General features: G+C 36.3%; 3 protein-coding genes across 3 annotated transcripts; all 3 read left to right on the top strand.

Moving 5' to 3' along the window:
- Positions 1–272: 272 nt before the first annotated feature.
- Positions 273–2,530, top strand: LOC133318308 (NAC domain-containing protein 90). Its single transcript, XM_061520299.1, has 3 exons — positions 273–461; positions 567–856; positions 1,689–2,530. The coding sequence occupies exons 1-3, from the start codon at positions 308–310 to the stop codon at positions 1,962–1,964; spliced, it is 720 nt and encodes a 239-aa protein (XP_061376283.1). The 5' UTR covers positions 273–307; the 3' UTR covers positions 1,965–2,530.
- A 3,849-nt stretch (positions 2,531–6,379) lies between these two features.
- On the top strand, positions 6,380–9,195 carry LOC133318312 (vesicle-associated membrane protein 714-like). Its single transcript, XM_061520304.1, has 4 exons — positions 6,380–6,596; positions 7,698–7,888; positions 8,588–8,751; positions 8,896–9,195. The coding sequence occupies exons 1-4, from the start codon at positions 6,380–6,382 to the stop codon at positions 8,984–8,986; spliced, it is 663 nt and encodes a 220-aa protein (XP_061376288.1). The 3' UTR covers positions 8,987–9,195.
- Positions 9,196–10,091: 896 nt separating this feature from the next.
- Positions 10,092–11,615, top strand: LOC133318310 (capsanthin/capsorubin synthase, chromoplastic-like). The gene has a single exon (XM_061520301.1). The coding sequence runs from the start codon at positions 10,092–10,094 to the stop codon at positions 11,601–11,603; it is 1,512 nt and encodes a 503-aa protein (XP_061376285.1). The 3' UTR covers positions 11,604–11,615.
- The last annotated feature ends 1,612 nt before the right edge of the window (positions 11,616–13,227 follow it).

Raw genomic sequence — 13,227 nt, 5'->3', positions numbered from 1 at the left:
GGGGGTTGATGATGTCATGGCTAAAAGTGAAACCATCATAAATATACCCAAAGGGAAGAAAAACACTTATTGGGGGGCACAAAGACGTTTTCTTGCTCCTGCAACCGCGTGGAAGTTTCCAACCAATCCCACCTCATCAAACTTTTCTAATTTCACTCGGCAAATCTCTCTTCTCATATCTCTTTAGCAATAAACAAACTATTGCATATATATTTATGTATATATATATATTAAGTGAGGTCATTCGAAATGTACAAACACACAAAATAAAAAGTACGAGGAGCTACTAGCACCACCGAAAAACAATATGGAGAATCCCCCAACCGGTTTTCGATTTTACCCAACAGAAGAAGAGCTAGTTGTTTTCTATCTACACAACCAGCTACAAGGCCAAACAAACGACATAAACAGAGTTATCCCAGTCATTGACATCAACGGCGTAGAGCCATGGCACCTTCCAAGTACAATAAATAAAGTTTTTGTAACTCATGTGATTCATGTTTACTTTTCAAACCCAAATGTGTTTGCTAAAATGATTTTGGTTTCTTGTGATTACGTTGTTGCAGCACTTGCAGGGGAGCTGTGTCATGGAGACAGAGAGCAATGGTTTTTCTTTTCACCAAGACAAGAGAGAGAAGCCAGGGGAGGCAGACCCAACAGAACCACACCTTGTGGATATTGGAAGGCCACGGGTTCTCCTGGCCACGTTTACTCTTCTGACAACACTATCATTGGGATTAAGAAAACCATGGTGTTTTACCAAGGGAAAGCTCCTAGCGGAACCAAAACCAAATGGAAGATGCATGAGTACAAAGCCATTGATCACTCTCACCAATCCAATACAGCCCCTCCTAAGGTATATTGTATATACAAGGATTTATTGATTTTATCTCCTATACATAAAAGAACCATGTTTTTCTTTTATTTTTTTTCTTTCCCACACACTTTTATATACGTAGAAGATAATTTTATCTCCTACAATATGAGAGACATTAAACTCATACAATACAACTGCTTTTATGTTATCGTAGCATTTTCGTATATATTTTTAGGGTAAAGGATTTCTCCGGTCAATAGAGATATGTTGTCTCCGGTGATACCAAAACGACGTCATTTTGTAGCAGAAATAAAAAATCAAGGATTTTTTTGTAATTTTAATATATTGCAAGATTATATTAGTCTTTATCATTATAATTTTTAAATCTTAAAACCTTAAAACGACGTCATTTTGAATTCACTGAACATAACTTTGTCTCCGATTACTGGAGAAATACTTTTCCCATATTTTTATAGGCTTTAATGTTTCTAAAGTGAATGTAGATAAGTTATCTACATTCGCTCGCAAAACGACGTCGTTTTGGGTTGAAAAATTAAAAAATTATAATGAAAAAGACTATTATAACTCTGAAATAAATTATAATTACAAAAATACCTTAATTTTCGCCTCAAAACGACGTCGTTTTGGACTCATTGTAGATAAGTTACCTACATTAACTGAAGAAAAAGCGAACCCATTTTTATATTATATTTTTCTAAGATTTTATTTGCATAAAGCCTATTGAAATTCAAGGATATACAATACACACATCCTTTTACTAGTGTCAAGATGGTGTCAATTTAATATAAAAACTTAAACGGTTAGTGAAGACTATATTGATAATTTTATATTATATATTGTTTTTTAATAGTTAAGGCACGAATTCAGCTTGTGTCGCATTTATGTCGTATCGGGAAGCTTTCGATCATTTGATCGACGGCCACTAGAGACTTCAAGAGAGTCACGAGTTGATGGGGACATAGGTGCCGCTTCAACAAGTGCTCAGCAAGCAGGGGTGGATGCATCAAGCTCGTCTGAAACTTGTCATTCAGGAGGAGGAGTTGAAGGGTCAAGTGGTACAAATTGTAATGAAAATAACGAGGCTGAAGAACCTCTTTGGGAATGGGAACAGCTTAATTGGCTCTAACCTGTGAGTCAAGCCTACGGCTACCAAGACCATTTCATTGAGTGTAACATGATCATTGTATTATGTTTTAGGCATAGTCGGCGGGTTCAGCTTAATTTCCTTCACGTCATAGGGATATGTAACATGATCATCATATTTGGGAACAGTGGCCAAAGTGCCACTGTTGGCAAAAAAAAACATCAAATGTCACATCAACATTAAATTTTGTCAAAATATCACATGATGTATTTCACTACACTGTGTAGCGAAATATGTGTGCAAATAATTCACTACACGGTGTAGCGAAATATACCACGTCAGAACCAAAAATGCCACGTGTCAATTAGGGAGAATTTCGCTACACAGTGTAGCGAAATTCTTTCTATCTGACATGTGTCATTTTTGGTTCTGTGTATTCTGACGCGGCATATTTCGCTACACCGTGTAGCGAATTATTTGCACACATATTTCGCTACACAATGTGACGAAATATGCCACGTGATATTTTGGCAAAATTTACTGTTAGCATAACATTTTGGTATTTTTTATTCAACAGTGATATTTTGGCCACTGTTACTCATATTTGTCGTGTAAGAATAGTATTGATTTTTCCCGGGGAAAATAAATTATATATATATAAGCTCCACGTAAAAAAGGATGGTAGCTTTGCGTCTTGTCAGATTGCTTTAATTAGTTTGTTTGTAGATGGCTTAGTCTTGTAACGTTTTCCAATTTGAATATTATATCAATCTCTTTTTCGCCCCTTTTTAACCTTTTTTTGCAAACTGCGGAGTTGAAATGAATTGACATGTACGTAAATGTTTCTTTCGCTATATAGTTCATTCATATCCATAGTGAGAAACTTGAAAGGATTTTCAAATAGCATGCTTAAGTGGGTTCAGATTTCGCAGGAATATAGGCAATAGTCAATGATCGTGCGTTTTTATATTCATCTATTGAATATTGATAAAGTAGTCAAATTCCCATTGCTTTCCCTACAGCTGGGATATAATTAATGAGACGTGCATATTTAAGCAAAGATTTTCAAATGCATGTTCAATTGTTCGCATTAGCGCATTTTGTACAAAGTGTTTGTTGCTAAACGTATGTGTGGATTATGTCTATAAATTAATCGCCTTATAAATAATTGAAGAAAAAATGTATAAGAATTGAGAAATTAGAAAATTAAAGTCCAACTGAAGTTCACTTCTAGGACAAATAAAGGGTAGGAAATGTCATCCAGAGTCCATGATGATTTACTTGAGCTCCACCTAGAAATTTATGTTAAGAATTATTTTCCTTTATAACCGTCAATGTCAAAATTGGTATTGTGACTTGAGCGTAGAGACCAACTTAACTCCGTCCTTATATATATATATATATATATATATATATATATATATATATATATATATATATGGAGAACATGTTTATCATTTTAAATAACATAATTTTTTGTCATTTTAAATGAAAATACGTCATTTTGTTGTATTTTATCATTTTAGGAAGAAAAAAAAGTGGAGGAAAGAGAATGTAAAAACATAGCAAAACGATGTAGTTCCATTATTCATATTGCATGTGACTGTCCAAAGATTAAAAAAGTTTGGTCTGATCTTGTAAGGCCAAATTTGATAAATGATTTATTTGATACTGAATTAGATTCTTGGCTTTCCTTAAATATTCAAAATGTATCTATTTTGTGCTTTGATGCCCCTTGGTCGTTGGTTTTTGTTGTTACTGTTTGGTTAGCTTGGCAGTGGAGAAACAATCAGGTGCATGGTGTGAAAAATAACAGGAAAGCATACAAGGTGCAGTCCGTAGAGAGTCTGGTTTGTGAGTATACACAAGCCTAGATAACTTCTAAGGGGACAGAGCTGACCAAGAAATACATTTCTGTTCCTATTAGATGGTTACCTCCGGACACAGGTTGGGTAAAACTAAACACAGATGGTGCAACCAGTAGTGATGGTAGAGGTGCTGCTTGTGGAGGAATTATAAGAGATGCAAATGGTTATTGGATAGAAGGGTTTGCTTACTATATTGGCCATTGTTCAGCTTTTGTTGCAGAATTATGGGGCGTCCTCAAGGGTCTTGAATTTGCTTGGGCTAGAGGTTGGAGACGCTGCATTCTAGAAAGTGATTCAAGCTTAGTTATCACTTTGCTCTCCAGCAGTGGAAGAGCATCTCGAGAGTCTCGCTTAGTGACTCGGATTCGAGCATGGTTACAAAAGAATTCAGAAGTTCACCTGGTTCATGTTTTTAGAGAAGGAAATAGTTGTGCAGATTAGCTTTCTAAATATCCTTTAGACTATCCTCTTGAGAATAATTTTTGTGTTTTTTCAAACTCTCCCCCTGATATTTGGCCTTTATCTTGTAATTTCAGAACGATTTTATTGAATTGATCTCTTTGGGGTGTTGTTTTTAACCCTCTTAGATTACCAAAAAAATGACAACTATATATATATATATATATATATATATGGGATTAATGTTTCTCATGTTGTAGGAGATAATTTTATCTCCTATACATACATAAAAGTGTGTGGGCCCATGTGTTTTGTCTCTTATCTTCACATGGGGGGTCCACATGGGCCCACACACTTTTATGATTTTGTAGGAGATAAAATTATCTCTTGCAATATGAGAAACACTAAACCATATATATGCTTAGCCCCATTCATCTTTGATGCAAGAGCACTGATTAGTGAGCTATTATGTACTTTCAAATGTGTTTGCTTCTAAGCAATTGTCTCTGCACCACTTTTAATCACTCTCTCACTGAGCAGTCTTTCCTAGTTGTCTCTATATCCTTCTCGACGATGAGGCTTATCCCTTATCATCTCATGGGCCGACCTTGACCCTTGTTATTTGGAGGTCATATCTAGTATTTAGGGTTTGCCTTGATATGGTACCGCTTTCATGTGGCTTGCTGTAACACCCCGTGTATACCCGGTTTGTTATCATGTCATCGTATTAAGCTTTGCTTAATTAAAAATGTAGAATAACTTTTTCTTTTCAATTTTGACGTCATTATCAATTACCAAGTTGATTACTTAATCCTTTTAAAAACCTTGCATGTACGTAATTGCAATTAAACAGCTATCTACACTGAATAACCTCATAATATAAATATGTGAGTACCTAAATCACGGAACTACAACACGCAGTCAGGACCATAATCCTAATACATTAATATAACTCGAATCTAAAATAAGACATAATCAATCAATGTGGCATGGACAATCCTCATGCTCACCCAATAAGGCAACAAAGTCCAACACCATATAATTTAAATTTTTTAAAAAACTTGCTTAAGATAGAGAGTTTACACTTTTCAAAAGAATCCAAATTATTATATGAAGTACACGTGGCAAAACTTTTAACATAATGACTTTGAATTATAATATAATATAGATTTTCCTCTATTTTTTTTTTACTATTAGTTTTTTCTATAAGTGTTGTAAGTTTTCAAAACATTTAATCTTAATTTTTAGTCATCACTCTATTTTCTTCTTGTAAAAAGAGTAAAATAGGTATATTAGTTAAAATTCTATCCGTTTTAATGAGAAATTTAGATGGAAAAATTATGGAGGATAAATGGTTAGAAAAATGATAAATAATTCAAAGTAAAACCACAATGAGATTTTTGAAATTTTCTCAAATTTTTAATATTGCAATCAAATAGGATTTGGATTCTCTTACGTATGTAAAAGTGGTTATGTTATTTTATCATAATCACTACTTTATAAATCATATATTTTTTTTCTCTCATCAACAAGTGAAAAATGAGATGATTCAAATCCACCAAAGTATATGTAGAATTGCGGTTACTTTTTTTTTACCGTAACTAACTATTAGATTTATTATATGCTTTACCTAGGTTTCACAATTTTGTTATTGAAATAAAGGAAAAAGTATTTGTCATTTTAAATGATATAAGGTTCTATTATTTTAAGAAAGAGACAGACACATAATTTTTTTATTTAAATTTTAAATTAAAAAAAATCACTCACTTTCTCTCTTTCATGATTTCTGTTTTTTTTATCTATCTTTCTCCTAAAATGACATAACTTATGCCATTTAAAATGACAAACACCAAACCCTGAAATAAAATAATATAAAACTAATGACAGTATAAATATTTTGGTCAACTTTTTTTATGCGAAAATATTTTTTCCATTAACCATCTCAACAAATATTAACTCATATCAAAACAAAGTATGAATTTTAACAAGTAAATGTTTAATCCATCGTAAAATCAGAATTTAAATTTCCATGCCATATTGTTTCAAATGATGCGCAATTAAAACGTAAATCACATTTAATAAGCGTTGTTGATTTAGATCAATTTCGAAAATTTATTTTAAACATGAATTGCTGAATGCTGAGAAATTCAATTCCACGAGACTGTGGAAGGTATAGGAATTCGATTCCCGATGGCGATTCTGTACGCATTGGTGGCGAGAGGCACGGTGGTGCTGGCGGAATTCGGCGCCGTCACCGGCAACACCGGCGCCGTGGCTCGCCGGATACTCGAGAAGCTGCCGGGAGAGGCCGACTCCAGACTTTGCTTCTCTCAGGATCGCTACGTCTTTCACATTCTCCGATCCGATGGCGTCACCTACCTATGCATGACCAACGACACCTTCGGAAGTGAGTATTTCTTCTTCTTCTTCTTCTGTTTCCTCATGATTTCGATTCGAGATTATTATTGTTGCAACTGGTTCGAAGTGCAAAACGTTTAGTTCAGTAGGTATTGGAATGCAAGTGTGGCTGTAATGATTAGTGTTGAAGAACAAGTAATAATTTGACATTTGTGCATTTTGATTAGAAAAGTAGTAAATGAATAAATAAAAAATTAATTTGTGTTTGTGTAGATTAAAAAAAAAAAAAAAAGAAGTTTGTGAATGTAACACTTTTCTTTTCATATTTGCTTCTGTGTCAATTCATCAATTGTGAAATTTAATTACTAGGTGCAGATAAATGTATGTTCTTCAGAGTCATTTGCTACTTCTAATGAATGTTAGGGACTAGCGTTCTCTTTGATAGCTAGAATAAGTTCCGTGGACCTTAAGTAACTACAGGATCCATGCAATTTTTCAAAACATGCTCCATGTTCTGTAGGTGATGTGGTATCAGACCTCCAAAAGGACCAAAACAGAAACAGTCTGTCCCTACTTTGACTGAAAATATTAGGATGCCAAAGAACCTAGCAAAACTTATTCTCAATATGTAAACTGTTTTTTAGGGGCATGCAAATGGTGAATAAAGTTGTGCTAGAGTTGTTTGATTAAACCACACATCTTTTTTTCCCTATGTGATAGCACAACTTTAACTTCACACACAAGAAAATGTTGAATTTAGAGGCTTCCAGAACCAGCCGGAGGCCAAGCCCCATCTCCAACTAACAAGTCTTGTACATTTATATGTGGGTTCTAGTTATCTGGCTGTCAAAAAGGCGTTATCCTTATTTCCAAGTGTCTGTATTATATATATAATAGTCCAGCGATCAATATTTATTCGGTTAGAGTGGTTCATCATCGTTTGGGTTATTCACCAGAACATTTTGGGAATTTGCTAGTTTAATTCTAGCTCCTTCCACCTCAGTTTATACTTTTTGGATCATTGAAGCTCTTCTTATTTATCTTAAGCTAATTGATGAAACAAACATTGTGTAATATTTGGTAATGATGAACTGAAACCTCCTATCAGCAATTGTCCACGTTTATGATGTTCCTTTTTCTCTTTATCCAGGGAGAATCTCTTTCTCGTACTTGGAAGATATCCAAATGAGGTTTATGAAGAACTATAGTAAAGTGGCCCACTACGCACCAGCTTACGCAATGAATGATGAGTTTTCAAGGGTTTTGCATAAGCAAATGGAATTCTTTTCTAGTAATCCTAATGCTGATACCCTCAATCGTGTGAGGGATGAAGTTGGTGAGGTAAGTGTATTTCAAAGCAAACACACCCACCCCACCCCACCCCACCCACACATTGCTTTGTCATGCATCATCACCATTTTATGTATCTGGCACAAAGATAGATGAATGAGTGCTTCAGTTTATTTAATGAGTACCTTATTTTCTGCTGGTATGTTTCCGCTCTATCCCTTGCTCCTATTTTAGGTATGGACTGTAAGTGACAGATTAACTAGGGTAATATATAATCTGGTTTGTGGGACCATTAAAAAAGAAGAAGAAGAAAAAAACAAAAAAATTATAATCTGATTTATCTATATTTGTTCCCCCAATTTGTACTTTCAGCGAAAATGTCATGATATGAGTTATTATAGAATTTACCCAGGATAGAAATTTGGTAAATTAAGCAGACATTGTGTACCGCTTGCTTTGAAAGGTTCCATTTCTTTCTAAGGACTAAGGAGCATGGTTTTTTACAAGGTTGTGATGGCGAGAGAGGCTGTACTGGCTAAGCTATATGACTTTTTTTGTATTGGAAATCATCATATTTTGCTTACTTTACAGACATGTTTCTGAAGAGACTATCGGTTTTCAAGTTGTATAGATGCTATTCTATTTTTAAGTTTATTGAATAGATGTTTCCTATGATATTATCGTATGTGTAAGACAATTTAAATCCCTTCACATAGTTGGTGACATTATAACTCTCAATCTGTCCCACAGATACGCACTATCATGGTAGAAAATATTGAGAAAATATTGGAGAGAGGTGAGCGGATTGAGCTTCTTGTTGATAAGGCAGCAACAACGCAGGACAGTGCATTTCACTTTAGGAAACAGTCCAAGCGCCTTCAAAGAGCCATATGGATGAAAAATGCCAAACTCTTGTATGTAAATTTTTTTCCGTATATGTATAATGTAAAGTATACATTTTAGATTTTGGGAATTGTTTGCAAGTTTGCAACAAAAGGCCTGGCATTTTGCCTTTCTTCTTCTATCCTTGTCTTAACTTATATTTTGGTCTTTGACAGGGCGCTATTGACATGCTTGATTGTTCTGTTTCTTTACTTAATAATTGCTGCTTGTTGTGGAGGCATCAGTCTACCGTCCTGCAGATCCTGATTGATACACTTGCTGGTTTATTTATCTGCTGAGCTTGGCAATTATCACGATGATTCATGTCAAATATTGGTATTCCAGATTCAAATTTATGTGCTGATTGGGAGGGTATGATAAAAGTTCCACAAACAGTGGCATATTTCCTTGCTTATGTCGTTCTTGGTTCAGTATTATAAAAGTATATGCTTGAGCCTGATAAGGTTTTATATTATGATTAAGAGTCATCCTTTTGTAAATATCTGGATTTTACCATACTTAAACATCATCTATGTTTAGTTTATTTTTCTTGCTTAATTTTTTGCATGTTACTTGTATGCATTATATACACGATGATAGCTGAAGATGAGTGGTTTGGTCAAACGGACTAAGTTGGTTCATGCCACGCCACAAGGACGTTGTGTCAAGATTGATTCTTATCTCAAACATAAATCAAAATAAAATTATAATTTGCAGAGTCAGGAGAATGAAGAATGTCCACAATTGGGAAAGCAGGTTGGAATTAGGGTCCATCCAAAATCAACATTTGCTTATATTGACCAAATTTTTCATAGAACTCCCTCATGGAACGTGAAAATATTGAAATGGAGAAAATAACAGAGCTGTCGACAAATTATCTGGCCACCTAACACCGGTGTCTGATGGTAAAATGGAAGGTCGGTTAATGTGCAGCGCTTTCTGCCATAAATCTGTTGCAACTCCCACCCCCCCAAATTGATACAGTAAAAGCACTTGTCAAACACAAACTCACCTTATACTTATACAAGAAACTTTTCACATGCATGTATGAAGATTTTTTTATTGTAGGAGATAAATGTAATTTTACAATGTACGACACAATTCTACATATATTTAATGTTAAACGGCGTGTCTATATCTATCTACTGATTACTGACTCATCAATATTGCTATAAAATTCAATAAATTCAATTTAAAGCTTGCGCCAGAAACTAATGGGAAAGCATCATGTGGAGGGGTGTCACTTTAAGATTCCTATTTGTCTTCATGTTCCCGTTGCCAAACTTAGTTTACTAAATACAATAACTTAGCTTCCTCCATTCTGCATATAGTTTCTTTATACATTTTTCAATCACAGAGAGGGAGAGAGACCATGGACACCCATTTCATGTTATTTTCCCCACCGCCTCCGACCAAGATTCCTCAACTCATCCGCTCAGCCACACCTTCATTCCCTCTTCCCAAAAACCATTACAGAACATCATCTTCAACTTCAAGAAAGATTCTCAGCAGCAACAGGATCAACAGCACCAGCAAGTTTGGAAATTTCCTGAACTTAAAGCCTGAGTACCAACCCGAGGCCTCAGATTTCGACCTTCCATGGTGTCACCCATCTGATCGTGCTCGTTTCGAAGTGATCATCATCGGTGCTGGGCCTGCAGGCATTCGCTTGGCAGAGCAAGTTTCCTGCTATGGAATTAAGGTTTGTTGTGTTGATCCTGATCCTCTCTCTTTGTGGCCTAACAACTATGGTGTGTGGGTAGATGAGTTTGAGAATCTTGGGCTTGAGGATTGCTTGGATAAAACATGGCCTATGGCTTGCGTGTATATTGATGATAGCAAGACCAAGTATTTGGACCGTTGTTATGGCAGGGTTAGTAGGAAGAAGCTGAAAAGGAAATTGATTGAAGGGTGTGTCTCCAATGGGGTTAGATTTTACAAGGCAAAGGCAATGCAAATTGAGCACAAGGAGTTCGAGTCTTCAGTTCTGTGTGATGATGGGACAGAACTGAAGGGGAGTTTGATTGTTGATGCAAGTGGATTTGGTAGTAATTTTATAGAGTATGACAAGGTGAGAAACTACGGTTGTCAGATTGCTCATGGTATTTTGGCTCAAGTGGATGATCACCCTTTTGATTTGGATAAGATGGTTTTGATGGATTGGAGGGATTCCCATTTGGGAAATGAGCCCTACTTGAGAGCTAGCAATTCCAGGTTTCCTACTTTCTTGTATGCAATGCCATTTAATTCCAACCTGATATTTCTTGAAGAAACTTCCCTTGTTAGCCGTCCAGTGTTGTCTTACATGGAGGTGAAGAGGAGGATGGTTGCAAGGTTAAGGCATTTGGGCATTAGAGTGAACAGGATCTTGGAAGATGAGAAGTGTTTGATTCCAATGGGAGGACCTCTGCCCCGGATCCCCCAAAATTTAATGGCCATTGGTGGGACTTCTGGGGTAGTCCACCCTTCCACTGGGTACATGGTGGCTCGAACTATGACTTTGGCTCCTATTGTAGCTGCTGCCATTGCTGAGTGCCTTGGCTCCACCAGAATGATCAGGGGGAAACAGCTTTATGCTAGAGTTTGGAATAGCATGTGGCCAATAGAGAGCAGACTCAACAGGGAATTTTACTCTTTTGGAATGGAGACTCTTTTGAAGCTTGATTTGGATGGAACCAAGCGTTTCTTTGATGCATTTTTTGACTTAAAACCTTATTACTGGCAAGGATTCCTCTCTTCAAGGTTGACTTTTAAGGAGCTTGCTTGGTTAAGCATGTCACTCTTTGGACATGCCTCAAATCCATCCAGGTTTGATATTGTCACAAAGTGTCCTGTACCATTGGCTAAAATGATGGGCAATATCGCTTTGGAATCCATTGGATGATGGAAGGTTGTGAAATGCCTGTACAAGTTTCTTTTTTTTTTCCTCGTAGCTGAACCTACATATTGATTTGTTGAATTATCATTAATCTGATAATTTAGCTGCTAAAAATCATTTCAGTTCAGGTGAATGTGAATCCTTATGCAAATAATAATCTGATTCTTTTATATCTCTGGCTATAGTTCACTGTTCTATGTTACAATTGAAGTTTTCCCTTTCTATAACATGAGTCTCTTTTTTTTGGACATATGGTAGGAATAATTTAGTACAAGAGATAACCTTATATTCTGCTAAACTGAAATTAGAAATAAGACAAATCTAAATTACTGCAGGTGTGTCTAATATCGATGCATCCATATACAACTTGTTTAGCTCTGAAAATGGTATTGCTACAACTATAAGCCTTAAAAAAACATGGAACAATAGAATGCAACAAGAGACAGAGCATAAAATAGAAAAACAGGAATAACATGTGTTGCTGATGAGTTGCAATTCATGAATAACGCAGACACAAATGCCGTAGACAGATAGATCCATTTTACAGGTGGCAGGTGAAGATGTTAAGGATGTTCATGCTTTGGTGGTAGCGGGTGAGATGGTCAGGGTGGTGAAATAGGAGGTATTGTTGGAATGGCCTTATGCACTGGCGGATTCTGGTGAGTGACTCACGGAGCTGTTGCTGGTGGCTCCGTCGAAGTTCCAAGCTCTGGTGGTGAAAGCGGAGGAGCTCCTCCTGGCTGCGAGGTCGGTGGCTCAACCTTGCAGGGAGGAGCCTGTGGTGGCGAATATAATCTTGGAGTTCATCAATAAGGCGAAAGAGGCGGTCCACGTGGCGGCGGCATTGAGGATGAGGGTGGTGGTTGTGGAGGTGGGTCAGCCATGTAGACTGGCGAAGATGGCGGAGGATGACACAAATGCGGTGGAGCGGATAAAAGGGTCGAGCCATGGTGATGGTAGTAGTGCTATAATAGACTAGTATTTGGAATATTGAATGAAGAGGTGTTAAAATTTGGCTATATATATAGAGAGAAGTAGGCAAAAGAGAATTTGCATGCTGATGGTGTGTGCATGTGTGATAGAGAGAGAGAGATAAGAGATTGTGATGTGATGTCAACTTATGCAGCAGCGAAGTGGGGGAAAGTGATATCTGTCTTTAAGATATGGTCTGAATCTATGGACACTGCTAATTTGGTGGCGGATTCATGCATGCTCTGCCATCCAGTTTTTTGTTGTTGCTTTCTACACTTGTCATTCACATTTGGTCAAGCCTTTTGAAGGATCTGATATTGGCAACGTTTGTAAAAATTAAATTGAAAATGGGATTGGTGAGACCTTTGTGTTACCATTTCTTTTTAATAAATATGATAACATGGGTTGACTCGTTAATCCATTACTATAAATTAGGTAGATGAGGTTTAATTTAGTGTCCGTCGCTTCTCATGTGACTGCTGATGAGAAAAGTTGCAGCAAATTTTTAACACTAGGATACACGTGCGGATCCTAGGATACACGTGCGGATTCTATCAAAAACAAAAAAAAACCAGGATTCGGACGCGTATCCTGTGTTGCTGCAAGTTTTCCCTTCTGCAGTCACATAAGAAGTACTTTCCCCTTTAATTTATGGGTA

The sequence above is a fragment of the Gastrolobium bilobum genome, unplaced genomic scaffold (genome assembly GCF_033153095.1).
Source record: "Gastrolobium bilobum isolate Gb01-03AN ecotype WA unplaced genomic scaffold, APGP_CSIRO_Gbil_v1 utg11607, whole genome shotgun sequence".
Classification (NCBI taxonomy): Eukaryota; Viridiplantae; Streptophyta; class Magnoliopsida; order Fabales; family Fabaceae; genus Gastrolobium; species Gastrolobium bilobum.
The sequence above is the reverse complement of the archived record's forward strand: the minus strand, read 5'-3'. Positions and strand labels throughout refer to the sequence as shown.